The sequence below is a fragment of the Lepisosteus oculatus genome, unplaced genomic scaffold, assembly GCF_040954835.1.
Source record: "Lepisosteus oculatus isolate fLepOcu1 unplaced genomic scaffold, fLepOcu1.hap2 HAP2_SCAFFOLD_39, whole genome shotgun sequence".
NCBI lineage: Eukaryota > Metazoa > Chordata > Actinopteri > Semionotiformes > Lepisosteidae > Lepisosteus > Lepisosteus oculatus.
The window spans coordinates 1894306-1913038 of record NW_027167923.1 but is presented as its reverse complement, the minus strand read 5'-3'; the positions used below and the strand labels follow the sequence as shown (position 1 = coordinate 1913038).

The 18733-nt window shown below is 41.2% G+C and overlaps 2 protein-coding genes across 2 annotated transcripts; both read left to right on the top strand.

The window, feature by feature from the left end:
* Positions 1 to 3440: 3440 nt before the first annotated feature.
* LOC138227630 (uncharacterized) lies at positions 3441 to 5651 on the top strand. The gene is made up of 2 exons (XM_069186315.1): positions 3441 to 4935; positions 5339 to 5651. Exon 1 carries the CDS (start codon positions 3471 to 3473, stop codon positions 4341 to 4343), a length of 873 nt encoding a protein of 290 aa, XP_069042416.1. The 5' UTR covers positions 3441 to 3470; the 3' UTR covers positions 4344 to 4935; positions 5339 to 5651.
* Positions 5652 to 10903: 5252 nt separating this feature from the next.
* Positions 10904 to 13750, top strand: LOC138227629 (uncharacterized). Its single transcript, XM_069186314.1, has 3 exons — positions 10904 to 11004; positions 11489 to 12988; positions 13392 to 13750. Exon 2 carries the CDS (start codon positions 11524 to 11526, stop codon positions 12394 to 12396), a length of 873 nt encoding a protein of 290 aa, XP_069042415.1. The 5' UTR covers positions 10904 to 11004; positions 11489 to 11523; the 3' UTR covers positions 12397 to 12988; positions 13392 to 13750.
* The last annotated feature ends 4983 nt before the right edge of the window (positions 13751 to 18733 follow it).

Sequence of the window (18733 nt, the reverse complement as noted above, 5' to 3'; positions counted from 1 at the left end):
TGCTTTCGTAATCTGAATATAAATCTGTTATCTACTTAAAACTGTAATTATTGAATAGATTAATGTCTTTGAAATGCTTCATTAACTGGGCAGTTTCCATGTTTGGAAATGTTTTTATTTTGATTGCTGATTGCTAGATACTGTATGTTTAATAGGCATGCTGTTAATATTTTCTACAAGAGCCAAATAAGACAGTTATGCTGTAGTAAGTTCTATATAAGTTATATAACATAAGTTATATTTTGTTCTGAGGTCAATTTGAATCTCATACTAAATTACTGGTGTCCTTTTATCTGAGAAACACTACCTGATTGATCACCTGATGCCTAGAAATTAGCATGCACAGTAGCCCAGCGTTTAGCATTGCTAGCTCACAGTGCTGAGGCCCTGGGTACACTTCTGGACCTGGGGTGCTATCTGTATGGAGCTTGTATGTTCTCCCCATGTATGCATGAGTTTGCTTTGGGTGCTCCGGCTTCCTCCCACACTTCAAAGAACTACTGGTAGGTTAATTGGCTTCTGGGATAATTGGTGAGTGTCTGTGTCTTCCCTGCATTGGACTACCATCCAGTCCCAGGTATCTCCTGCTTATTACTTTCTGAGGCTCTGGCTCCCCCGTGCCCCGCGACCCCCTGACCACCTGACCCTGAATTGGATGAAGCGGTTAGAAAATGGGTGGTTTCTGTTATGCTCTGGTCATGCTCTGCCATAGCAACAACTTGTAAAAAATGCAGATGCTAGGATTTAACTCAAAGAAGGAGCTCAGAGCACTGTGTTGGCATCACTGTACAGGTGTCCGGTTTGTTTTAGAACATGTGCTAAAATCTTATTTACTAACTTCTAGACTTTTTACCCCCCATATCAGCCTGCAGGTGCACAGTGGTCTGTGGACACCCTCCTTGCTCTGTCGTAAAAGAGGAAATAAAAAGCAACTGGTTTTGACTTTAATGCACTGAGACTGTGGAACTCACAGAACTCTCTTGTCAGAAAGGCAGCTTCTAACAGCTTTTAAGTGAAGACTAAGAACACTTTTCTATTTTATTAAAATAGATTATATATGTTTTGTTTAAATATATGTTATAAATGTTAAAACGACAGCTCGTATAAGCTTGTATTTTTACCTTTCGATCATTTTTATAATTGCTTTGAGTTGCTTTTACCATGATAAACAGTACAAAATATGAGGTGTTGAACTTGTCTAAAGTTTTAAAGCGCTTTATGACGTAAAGTGTGATGACAGTCCTTGGCGGTCTATGTAACAATTCTTCTTGAAGTAGGTCATCGGGCCAACAGTATACAAACATTACAGCTCAAGTGCTTTTGTATCTGAACGCTTTTAGGTAAGTTATTTAGCAGCTGCGGTATTAATAATGATTTTAATGGCAAATTCAATTGCAGGTAAAATAAAAATGGCGGATAACTTTCTTTCTAGCTTCGTGAAGCGGTCGCGCTATATTATACATATATACCATAATAAGAAACATAATATGTACAGTAGAATTTTTCACTTTAAGCTGGCATTATCCAGAACCGGGTCAGGGCCCGGACCCGGACCGTGCAGTGTGGTCCGCCGGCCTTCTAAAGATGTTTAGGAGATCGAGGCGCCCTTGGATTTGATTAGAAACTTGCATAATTTCTTAACTTGACCCCATTATCTTAAAAAAAACGGCCAGGCCAAGACCAAAGCATGAAGGCTGCGAGGATCGGGGGACTCTCATTTTTGGTCACAGCGTACAGTAGTAGATCAGTAACCTCTGTTTATCGTGATAACCTTTAATTATTTTCCAGTACTTTTTTAAATGATAAAACACATTGTCTCGCCAGTTTTGCTAAAGATACGGTTTTAGTGTTTACGCATAAATTTGTAAGCCGTAGGTTTAAATCTCGTGGTCTTATTTTCTGCATTTTCATCGTAAGGGAAGGCGCTCGTTTGCGATTTACGCGCTGAATATTGTAAGCAGAGGAGCCTTAAGGCACAGCCTCGCCTTAACACCATCGTTTGCATTGTCATTGTCATCCAGAAAAGCAGTCGTAAGAAAATGAATCTGTGGCGGCTCCGAACATTAAAAAAACTATATCTAGACTGCAAATACATCCCAATCTTACTATCAACACGTTTTAAGACCCCTCTCCTTTCCACCGGTATACAAGCTAAGAGAGAAATATTGGAAATCCCATCTGAAGTAGCCCTCGTCTCACCTTCGGAGCTGTGAGCGATGGGGATCATAATTAAAAGGGGTACAGTTACTTTGAAAATGTGTATGTGATACTTAAATTTAAATAAAATAAAAAGATAAATTATATAACACAGACTGCTATCTATGTCCATGTGTTTAAGACGTATGAATCGGTTTTAAAACAGGCACACCCCTTCTCACAAATCCGACTGGAGTCTCAGTCCGTCGTCGCGATGAATTAGGAGCTCAGATGTAGGCTAAGTGATTGCAATTTACTTATTTAAAAGAACCACTTCAAATCAAAAGGGAGACATTTTGTAATGGTAGTTATCGTATTATAGTATACGATAACTGTATACGTAGTATACGTAATTGTAGATATACAGTACATAAAGGGTATGAATAGGTGTGAGCTTTTACTGTATATTTAATATTTTATCTGACCCACTTGTAGAAACCGCCTACTCAGATTTATTTAAGTGGTCTGCCACCATAAAGACAGAAAAATATAATGACACCCTGTTACATTAACTGTAAAATAAACGCCGTAACTGCGGCCATATGAAAATTTGGATAAAGATTATACAAACATCCTAAGGAGCTCTATGACATATGAGCGTCGTAATAATGGTTGGTGACCTGACGTAACAGTGCTCCCTGAATTACGTGATCTGTATATACCCAAATACAGATATATCACATAGGGAGATGCAGTCAAACATTGCATTGCTATCGTCGTGGTGAACTATTTCTCCGCTGTTTAAAACTTGTTTGGTAAGTGTCATCAAATATGCTTGTCAATTTGTAGCGAAATCGATATACTGTATCATAATCCTTCAGCTATCTATAATGTAGTGAAACGGCTAATTAATATTGATAAATTCCCTTATTCACAGTGACTTTTGCTCAAACCCCTTTGCATAATGGGTTAATTTTATATAAAAAAACATTTATATCATAGATATAATACAAGCTTTGAAATGAAATAGCACATTTCCAGGTTTCAGTTAAACATTTTTAAAAAAGCTCATGACTTTAAGCATTCTGAACATTGAGAATGTTATTTGGGAAACAAATGTTTATTATAATGTTTATGTTTAGGATCTGTCTCCTACTGAGTCAGCATGCAGCATTCAACACCATTAGGTTTAATATTCAAAAGTTGTGTATTTCCTGAATTGTTTTTTTTTATTCTTTTCTATTAGACCATACTAGACTGTGCAGGATATCATTTATTTGCCATTTTTGCCTTTTCCAGATACCTGGGAAACAAAGCTCATATCTCATTTGCCAATGGAGCCCAGTCCTAAGCCTGGTGCTCTGTCCCCCTCCCCGAAGGACACAGACTCGAATCGACCCGCGCCCTTAAGGCGACAGGATCTGATCTCCACGTACTGCCCGCCTCCCAAGATACAGCTTCTGAAGGACACCTTCCAAGAGAAACTGATGCAGGAAAAGGAGAAAAAAATGATCGCCATGTACAATCGGCGGCAGGAGGCAGCTCTACAGAAGATGAGAAAATGTTTCCAATATGTCAAATACGCTGCGGAGAAGAAGATGGGGAACAGCTATCGCTTCCAAGCCCAACAGGGCCCCGAGAAGAACATTGTGGGGTATGATCGGTCTTACCCCCTGAAGCCTATGGGTAACAGGAAAGTCTCCGGCCCTGGTGAGGTTCGGGCTGTGGACCGCCCGGACGCACAGAGTGATTCCTTGTTTGCCCCCACCCCGCCTCAGGATGGTCATGAGAGGCCCTGCGAGAGGCCGGGCAGGAGGGGCTCAAGAGTACGCAAACCTAAGGACAGGACTGTCCTCCCCATGGTGGCGACCCCTCCAGGGCAATGCCCTTCTCATGCCAATGGGAAGGAGCACTTTCAGTTGCAAGAGGAGCTACGAAAAGTGGCCGAGGCAGAGGCCGCGCTGAAGGAGGAGCATCGCCGGAGGGAGGCCAGCCTGCAGGATGAGATGCGCCGGAAGGAGGCCATGATGAAGGACGAGATTCGCCAGAAGGAGGCCATGATGCAGGCGAAGCTCTTCAGAGCCCAGGAGGAGCTGAGGGTGGTTCCGAGAGAGATGGAAGACTCCAGAGAGGTGGCCGGAAGGGAAAATAGAGGCGAGGCAGAGCGAGCTTTGCCCCAGAGGACCATGGGCCAACCACCGCTCTAAGGCCGTGCCTCTTCTGACCTGCAGAATGGAGAAGCAAAAAGCCTTCACTCCAAGGAAAGCCCTTCCTATCAGAGGAGACAACCTTGATTATGGTTCTCCAATGGAAGATGGCGGATGCGCAGAATCGCACTTTCCCTCTGCGCTTTCCCATCAGGAGAGACGTCAAGTGAGCCCTTGCAGCCGTGGGCTAGAAGACGTCCCCTGTGGAAGGAGAAAGTATCTCAAGAAAGCAAGGCTCCCTGAAAGCGACGTGTCAGCGGCACAGGCCGCGCAGGGCCACTTCAGAAATAACACCACATGTCTGGATGAACAAACTCTGTCAGTGGAAAACAGATATTTGTCCCCTACAAGTCTGATGTGCCCTACCGCTGAGCAATTTCCATATGAGAATAGCCAGAGTGGAAACCCTCAGCTGGTGCCCTGTGAACTGTGTCACGGGAAGTTTGCTGTAGAGAGGCTGGAGAAACACAGCAAGATCTGCAAGAAGCTTCAGAATTCAAAGAGGAAGGTTTTTGACTCTTTCAAGCACAGGGCCAAGGGAACAGAACTGGAGACATACATCCATAAGAAGAAGGTTAAACCGCCAATCGTGGTAAGGGCTATCCTTAAACTCTTTCCAAGCTTCCCTTTTTTTCTCCTAGAGTCAGACTCAGCTTATAAATCAATGTAGACAATAAATAAGTGTTTTATGAAGTACTCTTCTGAAAAACTGCCGCAAAGGCACATTTGCCAGACAGAATAAATGTGTCTTAGTGACTTCTGAATTCTGTTGTAAAAATCTACATATCAAGCAAATAGCACTCACAGGAAACAAAACCATAACTACGTAAATTGTACTCTCTACCCAATGACCTGAAAGGTGGCCCCAGAAAGCTACGTTATTACTGTATTGATATTTTCTTGCCTTGTGAATGGTTTGCGACCAGACTGTGTACGCAGTGCTAGTCTGGACTTTTTCTGGAAGCTGTTTTATTGGTTTCATTTCCTGTTCCCAGCTGAGAAAGAACAACTGGAGGCAGAAGCACGAGGATTTCATTCGGAGCATCAAACAGGCCAGGGAGGTGCAGCAGGTGATCACGCAAGGAGGGAAAGTTGTGAACCTGCCCCAGCCCCCCGCGAATCCAAACCCCGACTACGTGCCCTGCCCTCACTGCGGCCGGCGCTTTGCCCCCAGGCCGGCACAGAGGCACATCCCCAAGTGTCAGCACATCAGGAGCCGCCCTCCTCCTCCTCCTCGCAGATGAAAATTGATGTGAAGAAGAGCAAAAGAGTCATGATCTTGGCTCACGACTCACGTCCTGCTTTTTCTTTTTAGAAACACATTTAGCACAGTTCATCCGTATGATGATGAAAAAAAAATGTTACCTTATTTTAATTAAATGATTTTTTTTTGGTGGACTGGTGTTTGCGTAGCTGTGGTTATTTCAGTTTTTCTCTTATCATTCATACACCTTGACCTCCTAAAAATAATTTTTCAACCTGGAACGTACAATTAGCAGGCAATAGAACAGGTCACATTGGTCTTGGAACCATCAAAAAGCAGTATTCACACATTCTCGGCATCAATTTTCCTTAAAAACAACTGAAAAAGCAAGGTAAAGAGTGATTGATTTTTTTAATGAAAGTTATTTGATTTAATTTATTTAATTTTCATAATATTTGAAATATGTTGGGATTAATGTGACTCAATATTATCTGCAGCTCTTACACTCCAGGCACCTGATAAAGTGGAACGCAGTGTCTTTGCCTTACATGGCGCTCAGCTCTTCCTCAATCCCAGCAGAAGCACCAGCAGAAGCAGCAGCCTCCGGGTCCTGCCTCATGCACAGCTTAAAATGCAACACCAAGTAATACAACAAACAACAGGGAAAACCATTCACGATCAGACACATCCGTTGATTGCTGGCTCTCAGTAAAGGGACATTGCATCATTACATCACAAAATAGACTACATTTCAAGGTTAAAGAATTACCATGTTCTGCGATTCAGAACGAGGCAGCAAAACTTCCTATAATCTGTTGTGGCCCTATGACATTGTAAAGGAGCAGGCTTGTGAATACATCTCGTTTAATCCAATGGAAATATAACTCTCAACTTTTTTACGTTTTTGCCAATAAATAATACTACATTGTTAACTCTGCATAAAGAACCTTGGAATGGAACGTTTTTTGCAGTGAAATGTTTGCTGCATAACCTATACCCTTTCTCTCCTACATCACATTGCATTAGTCATTACAGTGATTAGTGAGCAGGAAGGGCTGCATCACATCGCAATTTGTGTGGAACTTGAATGCGAATTTGTTACAACATGGCGTAACTTACAGTCCTTTCACAAAATTCATGATTTTGTGCTCAATTTTGAGTTTGTAAAGTTTTTCTATAATGTCAATGATTTTATTTTGTGACTGAAATTAAATACTTTTGTGTCTGCAAAATTGGGACTGTAGTTCCGCCTTAACCTACTAGTACTGTATGTCTTTGGACTGTGGGAAGAAACTGGAGCACCTGGAAGAAATCCACACAAATGAAGGGAGAACATACAATTCCATCCAGACTGCACCCCAGGAATTGAACCCAGGACCCCAGATCTGTGAACCACAGTGCCACCTCATTGCTATAGTCACTATAATTAATGTCAAAACTCATTTGCAAATGAGCAGCCTGGGATCCAAAAGGATCAAGACAAGGATCCAAACAAAGCACTATCCCAAAGCTTGGCTTTGTACCGTATATAATACAGGGCTTGATGCAGAAGGCAGATAATCAAAGTCCATGCAATAATTGCTAAGGGAAAGTGACTTTGTGTTCTTGGAGGGAAGTCACTCAACATGGAGCTGTGTTAGTGAAATGATTGTTCTGATGTACGGCTGATGTCCAAACACTGAAAACATGATTGTGTATGCAATCGCACTCCTGAGCTCCATTGGGTATGGTTAAAATAACTTTTTATAGTTCATCACATTCAAAGTGTGTGTACTTGATGAAAGTGTAACACGCATTTTGAGGAGTTATTCAGGATTTTCTTTCATTCAACTATTTCAAGACCCATTATTTTCAGATGTTGTAGTATACGTGAATAATGAAAGTCCTTCATATTACACAATGTAGGAATGACTTCACAGGTGTGAAGAATAAAAGATTAATTCAGCTCACTTTGGGGAGTTTCACAATGGCCCTCCTTATAGAAATGTGGGTTTGATTAAAGGAGTGAAGAAAAAGCACTGAATAATATTTGCTTCTGTAAACGTAATCATCTCAAAATATGGTTGAAGAAATTGAAGAAGGTTAAACATAATCCAAAACGTATAAGGTCAATTTAAGTACAACCAGAATTCTAGTGTTTATGCAATGCATCTGTGGGTTGATATGAAATATGGCCGTACTTAAACTAAACGAGGTTATCGAGAGCATATTCCGAATACGGCTTTGGCCAGTTGTACTGTGAACTGCGAGGACCGTATCTTATCCTGAACTGGCTGTGCGAATACCGTCCTCTGCTGGCAGAAGGAATAGATTACAACGGCACTGTATTGGCGATTAGTCCTATTGCTAGAATATTGAAACAACAAGGAGTCCGCGGAGTCAAGCAATGCTGAATAAACAAGTACCTGAAATTCAATAGGATTTTGTGTATTGATTACAAATAGGTGTGGAATTCTCATGTACAGTGGTATTCATGGATTCCTTACACAAGCAGCAGTTGTTATGATGCTTTCGTAATCTGAATATAAATCTGTTATCTACTTAAAACTGTAATTATTGAATAGATTAATGTCTTTGAAATGCTTCATTAACTGGGCAGTTTCCATGTTTGGAAATGTTTTTATTTTGATTGCTGATTGCTAGATACTGTATGTTTAATAGGCATGCTGTTAATATTTTCTACAAGAGCCAAATAAGACAGTTATGCTGTAGTAAGTTCTATATAAGTTATATAACATAAGTTATATTTTGTTCTGAGGTCAATTTGAATCTCATACTAAATTACTGGTGTCCTTTTATCTGAGAAACACTACCTGATTGATCACCTGATGCCTAGAAATTAGCATGCACAGTAGCCCAGCGTTTAGCATTGCTAGCTCACAGTGCTGAGGCCCTGGGTACACTTCTGGACCTGGGGTGCTATCTGTATGGAGCTTGTATGTTCTCCCCATGTATGCATGAGTTTGCTTTGGGTGCTCCGGCTTCCTCCCACACTTCAAAGAACTACTGGTAGGTTAATTGGCTTCTGGGATAATTGGTGAGTGTCTGTGTCTTCCCTGCATTGGACTACCATCCAGTCCCAGGTATCTCCTGCTTATTACTTTCTGAGGCTCTGGCTCCCCCGTGCCCCGCGACCCCCTGACCACCTGACCCTGAATTGGATGAAGCGGTTAGAAAATGGGTGGTTTCTGTTATGCTCTGGTCATGCTCTGCCATAGCAACAACTTGTAAAAAATGCAGATGCTAGGATTTAACTCAAAGAAGGAGCTCAGAGCACTGTGTTGGCATCACTGTACAGGTGTCCGGTTTGTTTTAGAACATGTGCTAAAATCTTATTTACTAACTTCTAGACTTTTTACCCCCCATATCAGCCTGCAGGTGCACAGTGGTCTGTGGACACCCTCCTTGCTCTGTCGTAAAAGAGGAAATAAAAAGCAACTGGTTTTGACTTTAATGCACTGAGACTGTGGAACTCACAGAACTCTCTTGTCAGAAAGGCAGCTTCTAACAGCTTTTAAGTGAAGACTAAGAACACTTTTCTATTTTATTAAAATAGATTATATATGTTTTGTTTAAATATATGTTATAAATGTTAAAACGACAGCTCGTATAAGCTTGTATTTTTACCTTTCGATCATTTTTATAATTGCTTTGAGTTGCTTTTACCATGATAAACAGTACAAAATATGAGGTGTTGAACTTGTCTAAAGTTTTAAAGCGCTTTATGACGTAAAGTGTGATGACAGTCCTTGGCGGTCTATGTAACAATTCTTCTTGAAGTAGGTCATCGGGCCAACAGTATACAAACATTACAGCTCAAGTGCTTTTGTATCTGAACGCTTTTAGGTAAGTTATTTAGCAGCTGCGGTATTAATAATGATTTTAATGGCAAATTCAATTGCAGGTAAAATAAAAATGGCGGATAACTTTCTTTCTAGCTTCGTGAAGCGGTCGCGCTATATTATACATATATACCATAATAAGAAACATAATATGTACAGTAGAATTTTTCACTTTAAGCTGGCATTATCCAGAACCGGGTCAGGGCCCGGACCCGGACCGTGCAGTGTGGTCCGCCGGCCTTCTAAAGATGTTTAGGAGATCGAGGCGCCCTTGGATTTGATTAGAAACTTGCATAATTTCTTAACTTGACCCCATTATCTTAAAAAAAACGGCCAGGCCAAGACCAAAGCATGAAGGCTGCGAGGATCGGGGGACTCTCATTTTTGGTCACAGCGTACAGTAGTAGATCAGTAACCTCTGTTTATCGTGATAACCTTTAATTATTTTCCAGTACTTTTTTAAATGATAAAACACATTGTCTCGCCAGTTTTGCTAAAGATACGGTTTTAGTGTTTACGCATAAATTTGTAAGCCGTAGGTTTAAATCTCGTGGTCTTATTTTCTGCATTTTCATCGTAAGGGAAGGCGCTCGTTTGCGATTTACGCGCTGAATATTGTAAGCAGAGGAGCCTTAAGGCACAGCCTCGCCTTAACACCATCGTTTGCATTGTCATTGTCATCCAGAAAAGCAGTCGTAAGAAAATGAATCTGTGGCGGCTCCGAACATTAAAAAAACTATATCTAGACTGCAAATACATCCCAATCTTACTATCAACACGTTTTAAGACCCCTCTCCTTTCCACCGGTATACAAGCTAAGAGAGAAATATTGGAAATCCCATCTGAAGTAGCCCTCGTCTCACCTTCGGAGCTGTGAGCGATGGGGATCATAATTAAAAGGGGTACAGTTACTTTGAAAATGTGTATGTGATACTTAAATTTAAATAAAATAAAAAGATAAATTATATAACACAGACTGCTATCTATGTCCATGTGTTTAAGACGTATGAATCGGTTTTAAAACAGGCACACCCCTTCTCACAAATCCGACTGGAGTCTCAGTCCGTCGTCGCGATGAATTAGGAGCTCAGATGTAGGCTAAGTGATTGCAATTTACTTATTTAAAAGAACCACTTCAAATCAAAAGGGAGACATTTTGTAATGGTAGTTATCGTATTATAGTATACGATAACTGTATACGTAGTATACGTAATTGTAGATATACAGTACATAAAGGGTATGAATAGGTGTGAGCTTTTACTGTATATTTAATATTTTATCTGACCCACTTGTAGAAACCGCCTACTCAGATTTATTTAAGTGGTCTGCCACCATAAAGACAGAAAAATATAATGACACCCTGTTACATTAACTGTAAAATAAACGCCGTAACTGCGGCCATATGAAAATTTGGATAAAGATTATACAAACATCCTAAGGAGCTCTATGACATATGAGCGTCGTAATAATGGTTGGTGACCTGACGTAACAGTGCTCCCTGAATTACGTGATCTGTATATACCCAAATACAGATATATCACATAGGGAGATGCAGTCAAACATTGCATTGCTATCGTCGTGGTGAACTATTTCTCCGCTGTTTAAAACTTGTTTGGTAAGTGTCATCAAATATGCTTGTCAATTTGTAGCGAAATCGATATACTGTATCATAATCCTTCAGCTATCTATAATGTAGTGAAACGGCTAATTAATATTGATAAATTCCCTTATTCACAGTGACTTTTGCTCAAACCCCTTTGCATAATGGGTTAATTTTATATAAAAAAACATTTATATCATAGATATAATACAAGCTTTGAAATGAAATAGCACATTTCCAGGTTTCAGTTAAACATTTTTAAAAAAGCTCATGACTTTAAGCATTCTGAACATTGAGAATGTTATTTGGGAAACAAATGTTTATTATAATGTTTATGTTTAGGATCTGTCTCCTACTGAGTCAGCATGCAGCATTCAACACCATTAGGTTTAATATTCAAAAGTTGTGTATTTCCTGAATTGTTTTTTTTTATTCTTTTCTATTAGACCATACTAGACTGTGCAGGATATCATTTATTTGCCATTTTTGCCTTTTCCAGATACCTGGGAAACAAAGCTCATATCTCATTTGCCAATGGAGCCCAGTCCTAAGCCTGGTGCTCTGTCCCCCTCCCCGAAGGACACAGACTCGAATCGACCCGCGCCCTTAAGGCAACAGGATCTGATCTCCACGTACTGCCCGCCTCCCAAGATACAGCTTCTGAAGGACACCTTCCAAGAGAAACTGATGCAGGAAAAGGAGAAAAAAATGATCGCCATGTACAATCGGCGGCAGGAGGCAGCTCTACAGAAGATGAGAAAATGTTTCCAATATGTCAAATACGCTGCGGAGAAGAAGATGGGGAACAGCTATCGCTTCCAAGCCCAACAGGGCCCCGAGAAGAACATTGTGGGGTATGATCGGTCTTACCCCCTGAAGCCTATGGGTAACAGGAAAGTCTCCGGCCCTGGTGAGGTTCGGGCTGTGGACCGCCCGGACGCACAGAGTGATTCCTTGTTTGCCCCCACCCCGCCTCAGGATGGTCATGAGAGGCCCTGCGAGAGGCCGGGCAGGAGGGGCTCAAGAGTACGCAAACCTAAGGACAGGACTGTCCTCCCCATGGTGGCGACCCCTCCAGGGCAATGCCCTTCTCATGCCAATGGGAAGGAGCACTTTCAGTTGCAAGAGGAGCTACGAAAAGTGGCCGAGGCAGAGGCCGCGCTGAAGGAGGAGCATCGCCGGAGGGAGGCCAGCCTGCAGGATGAGATGCGCCGGAAGGAGGCCATGATGAAGGACGAGATTCGCCAGAAGGAGGCCATGATGCAGGCGAAGCTCTTCAGAGCTCAGGAGGAGCTGAGGGTGGTTCCGAGAGAGATGGAAGACTCCAGAGAGGTGGCCGGAAGGGAAAATAGAGGCGAGGCAGAGCGAGCTTTGCCCCAGAGGACCATGGGCCAACCACCGCTCTAAGGCCGTGCCTCTTCTGACCTGCAGAATGGAGAAGCAAAAAGCCTTCACTCCAAGGAAAGCCCTTCCTATCAGAGGAGACAACCTTGATTATGGTTCTCCAATGGAAGATGGCGGATGCGCAGAATCGCACTTTCCCTCTGCGCTTTCCCATCAGGAGAGACGTCAAGTGAGCCCTTGCAGCCGTGGGCTAGAAGACGTCCCCTGTGGAAGGAGAAAGTATCTCAAGAAAGCAAGGCTCCCTGAAAGCGACGTGTCAGCGGCACAGGCCGCGCAGGGCCACTTCAGAAATAACACCACATGTCTGGATGAACAAACTCTGTCAGTGGAAAACAGATATTTGTCCCCTACAAGTCTGATGTGCCCTACCGCTGAGCAATTTCCATATGAGAATAGCCAGAGTGGAAACCCTCAGCTGGTGCCCTGTGAACTGTGTCACGGGAAGTTTGCTGTAGAGAGGCTGGAGAAACACAGCAAGATCTGCAAGAAGCTTCAGAATTCAAAGAGGAAGGTTTTTGACTCTTTCAAGCACAGGGCCAAGGGAACAGAACTGGAGACATACATCCATAAGAAGAAGGTTAAACCGCCAATCGTGGTAAGGGCTATCCTTAAACTCTTTCCAAGCTTCCCTTTTTTTCTCCTAGAGTCAGACTCAGCTTATAAATCAATGTAAACAATTAATAAGTGTTTTATGAAGTACTCTTCTGAAAAACTGCCGCAAAGGCACATTTGCCAGACAGAATAAATGTGTCTTAGTGACTTCTGAATTCTGTTGTAAAAATCTACATATCAAGCAAATAGCACTCACAGGAAACAAAACCATAACTACGTAAATTGTACTCTCTACCCAATGACCTGAAAGGTAGCCCCAGAAAGCTACGTTATTACTGTATTGATATTTTCTTGCCTTGTGAATGGTTTGCGACCAGACTGTGTACGCAGTGCTAGTCTGGACTTTTTCTGGAAGCTGTTTTATTGGTTTCATTTCCTGTTCTCAGCTGAGAAAGAACAACTGGAGGCAGAAGCACGAGGATTTCATTCGGAGCATCAAACAGGCCAGGGAGGTGCAGCAGGTGATCACGCAAGGAGGGAAAGTTGTGAACCTGCCCCAGCCCCCCGCGAATCCAAACCCCGACTACGTGCCCTGCCCTCACTGCGGCCGGCGCTTTGCCCCCAGGCCGGCACAGAGGCACTTCCCCAAGTGTCAGCACATCAGGAGCCGCCCTCCTCCTCCTCCTCGCAGATGAAAACTGATGTGAAGAAGAGCAAAAGAGTCATGATCTTGGCTCACGACTCACGTCCTGCTTTTTCTTTTTAGAAACACATTTAGCACAGTTCATCCGTATGATGATGAAAAAAAAATGTTACCTTATTTTAATTAAATGATTTTTTTTTGGTGGACTGGTGTTTGCGTAGCTGTGGTTATTTCAGTTTTTCTCTTATCATTCATACACCTTGACCTCCTAAAAATAATTTTTTAACCTGGAACGTACAATTAGCAGGCAATAGAACAGGTCACATTGGTCTTGGAACCATCAAAAAGCAGTATTCACACATTCTCGGCATCAATTTTCCTTAAAAACAACTGAAAAAGCAAGGTAAAGAATGATTGATTTTTTTAATGAAAGTTATTTGATTTAATTTATTTAATTTTCATAATATTTGAAATATGTTGGGATTAATGTGACTCAATATTATCTGCAGCTCTTACACTCCAGGCACCTGATAAAGTGGAACGCAGTGTCTTTGCCTTACATGGCGCTCAGCTCTTCCTCAATCCCAGCAGAAGCACCAGCAGAAGCAGCAGCCTCCGGGTCCTGCCTCATGCACAGCTTAAAATGCAACACCAAGTAATACAACAAACAACAGGGAAAACCATTCACGATCAGACACATCCGTTGATTGCTGGCTCTCAGTAAAGGGACATTGCATCATTACATCACAAAATAGACTACATTTCAAGGTTAAAGAATTACCATGTTCTGCGATTCAGAACGAGGCAGCAAAACTTCCTATAATCTGTTGTGGCCCTATGACATTGTAAAGGAGCAGGCTTGTGAATACATCTCGTTTAATCCAATGGAAATATAACTCTCAACTTTTTTACGTTTTTGCCAATAAATAATACTACATTGTTAACTCTGCATAAAGAACCTTGGAATGGAACGTTTTTTGCAGTGAAATGTTTGCTGCATAACCTATACCCTTTCTCTCCTACATCACATTGCATTAGTCATTACAGTGATTAGTGAGCAGGAAGGGCTGCATCACATCGCAATTTGTGTGGAACTTGAATGCGAATTTGTTACAACATGGCGTAACTTACAGTCCTTTCACAAAATTCATGATTTTGTGCTCAATTTTGAGTTTGTAAAGTTTTTCTATAATGTCAATGATTTTATTTTGTGACTGAAATTAAATACTTTTGTGTCTGCAAAATTGGGACTGTAGTTCCGCCTTAACCTACTAGTACTGTATGTCTTTGGACTGTGGGAAGAAACTGGAGCACCTGGAAGAAATCCACACAAATGAAGGGAGAACATACAATTCCATCCAGACTGCACCCCAGGAATTGAACCCAGGACCCCAGCTCTGTGAACCACAGTGCCAGCTCATTGCTATAGTCACTATAATTAATGTCAAAACTCATTTGCAAATGAGCAGCCTGGGATCCAAAAGGATCAAGACAAGGATCCAAACAAAGCACTATCCCAAAGCTTGGCTTTGTACAGTATATCATACAGGGCTTGATGCAGAAGGCAGATAATCTAAGTCCATGCAATAATTGCTAAGGGAAAGTGACTTTGTGTTTTTGGAGGGAAGTCACTCAACATGGAGCTGTGTTAGTGAAATGATTGTTCTGATGTACGGCTGATGTCCAAACACTGAAAACATGATTGTGTATGCAATCGCACTCCCGAGCTCCATTGGGTATGGTTAAAATAGCTTTTTATAGTTCATCACATTCAAAGTGTGTGTACCTGATGAAAGTGTAACACGCATTTGGAGGAGTTATTCAGGATTTTCTTTCATTCAACTATTTCAAGACCCATTATTTTCAGATGTTGTAGTATACGTGAATAATGAAAGGCCTTCATATTACACAATGAAGGAATGACTTTGCAGGTGTGAAGAATAAAAGATTAATTCAGCTCACTTTGGGGAGTTTCACAATGGCCCTCCTTAAAGAAATGTGGGTTTGATTAAAGGAGTGAAGAAAAAGCACTGAATAATATTTGCTTCTGTAAACGTAATCATCTCAAAATATGGTTAAAGAAATTGAAGAAGGTTAAACATAATCCAAAACGTATAAGGTCAATTTAAATACAACCAGAATTCTAGTGTTTATGCAATGCATCTGTGGGTTGATATGAAATACGGCCGTTCTTAAACTAAACGAGGTTATCGAGAGCATATTCCGAGTACGGCTGTGGCCAGTTGTACTTTGAACTGCGAGGACCGTATCTTATCCTGAACTGACTGTGCGAATACCGTCCTCTGCTGGCAGAAGGAATAGATTACAACGGCACTGTATTGGCGATTAGTCCTATTGCTAGAATATTGAAACAACAAGGAGTCCGCGGAGTCAAGCAATGCTGAATAAACAAGTACCTGAAATTCAATAGGATTTTGTGTATTGATTACAAATAGGTGTGAATTTCTCATGTACAGTGGTATTCATGGATTCCTTACACAAGCAGCCGTTGTTATGATACTTTCGTAATCTGAATATAAATCTGTTATCTACTTAAAAATGTAATTATTGAATAGATTAATGTCTTTGAAATGCTTCATTAACCGGGCAGTTTCCATGTTTGGAAATGTTTTTATTTTGATTGCTGATTGCTAGATACTGTATGTTTAATAGGCATGCTGTTAATATTTTCTACAAATAAGACAGTTATGCTGTAGTAAGTTCTATATAAGTTATATAACATAAGTTATATTTTGTTCTGAGGTCAATTTGAATCTCATACTAAATTACTGGTGTCCTTTTATCTGAGAAACACTACCTGATTGATCACCTGATGCCTAGAAATTAGCATGCACAGTAGCCCAGTGTTTAGCATTGCTAGCTCACAGTGCTGAGGCCCTGGGTACACTTCTGGACCTGGGGTGCTATCTGTATGGTGCTTGTATGTTCTCCCCATGTTTGCATGAGTTTGCTTTGGGTGCTCCGGCTTCCTCCCAAAGTTCAAAGAACTACTGGTAGGTTAATTGGCTTCTGGGATAATTGGTGAGTGTCTGTGTCTTCCCTGCATTGGACTACCATCCAGTCCCAGGTATCTCCTGCTTATTACTTTCTGAGGCTCTGGCTCCCCCGTGACCCCCCGACCCCCTGACCACCTGACCCTGAATTGGATGAAGCGGTTAGAAAATGGGTGGTTTCTGTTATGCTCTGGTCATGCTCTGCCATAGCAACAACTTGTAAAAAATGCAGATGCTAGGATTTAACTCAAAGAAGGAGCTCAGATCACTGTGTTGGCATCACTGTACAGGTGTCCGGTGTGTTTTAGAACATATGTTAAAATCTTATTTACTAACTTCTAGACTTTTTACCCCCCATATCAGTCTGCAGGTGCACAGTGGTCTGTGGACACCCTCCTTGCTCTGTCGTAAAACAGGAAATAAAAAGCAACTGGTTTTGACTTTAATGCACTGAGACTGTGGAACTCACAGAACTCTCTTGTCAGAAAGGCAGCTTCTAACAGCTTTTAAGTGAAGACTAAGAACACTTTTCTATTTTATTAAAATAGATTATATATGTTTTGTTTAAATATATGTTATAAATGTTAAAACGACAGCTCGTATAAGCTTGTATTTTTTACCTTTCGATCATTTTTAGAATTGCTTTGAGTTGCTTTTACCATGATAAACAGTACAAAATATGAGGTGTTGAACTTGTCAAAAGTTTTAAAGCGCTTTATGACGTAAAGTGTGATGACAGTCCTTGGCGGTCTATGTAACAATTCTTCTTGAAGTAGGTCATCGGGCCAACAGTATATAAACATTACAGCTCAAGTGCTTTTGTATCTGAACGGTTTTAGGTAAGTAATTTAGCAGCTGCGGTATTAATCGTGATTTTAATGGCAAATTCAATTGCAGGTAAAATAAAAATGGCGGATAACTTTCTTTCTAGCTTCATGAAGCGGTCGCGCCACATTATAAATATATACCATAATAAGAAACATAATATGTACAGTAGAATTTTTCACTTTAAGCTGGCATTATCCAGAACCGGGTCAGGGAACGGACCCGGACCGTGCAGTGTGGTCCGCCGGCCTTCTAAAGATGTTTAGGAGATCGAGGCGCCCTTGGATTTGATTAGAAACTTGCATAATTTCTTAACTTGACCCCATTATCTTAAAAAAAACGGCCAGGCCAAGACCAAAGCATGAAGGCTGCGAGGATCGGGGGACTCTCATTTTTGGTCACAGCGTACAGTAGTAGATCAGTAACCTCTGTTTATCGTGATAACCTTTAATTATTTTCCAGTACTTTTTTAAATGATAAAACACATTGTCTCGCCAGTTTTGCTAAAGATACGGTTTTAGTGTTTACGCATAAATTTGTAAGCCGTAGGTTTAAATCTCGTGGTCTTATTTTCTGCATTTTCATCGTAAGGGAAGGCGCTCGTTTGCGATTTACGCGCTGAATATTGTAAGCAGAGGAGCCTTAAGGCACAGCCTCGCCTTAACACCATCGTTTGCATTGTCATTGTCATCCAGAAAAGCAGTCGTAAGAAAATGAATCTGTGGCGGCTCCGAACATTAAAAAAACTATATCTAGACTGCAAATACATCCCAATCTTACTATCAACACGTTTTAAGACCCCTCTCCTTTCCACCGGTATACAAGCTAAGAGAGAAATATTGGAAATCCCATCTGAAGTAGCCCTCGTCTCACCTTCGGAGCTGTGAGCGATGGGGATCATAATTAAAAGGGGTACAGTTACTTTGAAAATGTGTATGTGATACTTAAATTTAAATAAAATAAAAAGATAAATTATATAACACAGACTGCTATCTATGTCCATGTGTTTAAGACGTATGAATCGGTTTTAAAACAGGCACACCCCTTCTCACAAATCCGACTGGAGTCTCAGTCCGTCGTCGCGATGAATTAGGAGCTCAGATGTAGGCTAAGTGATTGCAATTTACTTATTTAAAAGAACCACTTCAAATCAAAAGGGAGACATTTTGTAATGGTAGTTATCGTATTATAGTATACGATAACTGTATACGTAGTATACGTAATTGTAGATATACAGTACATAAAGGGTATGAATAGGTGTGAGCTTTTACTGTATATTTAATATTTTATCTGACCCACTTGTAGA

Excerpts from the sequence above, each read along its gene's own strand:
- LOC138227629 (XM_069186314.1), top strand. The coding sequence starts at position 11,524 with ATGGAGCCCAGTCCTAAGCCTGGTGCTCTGTCCCCCTCCCCGAAGGAC.
- LOC138227630 (XM_069186315.1), top strand. The coding sequence starts at position 3,471 with ATGGAGCCCAGTCCTAAGCCTGGTGCTCTGTCCCCCTCCCCGAAGGAC.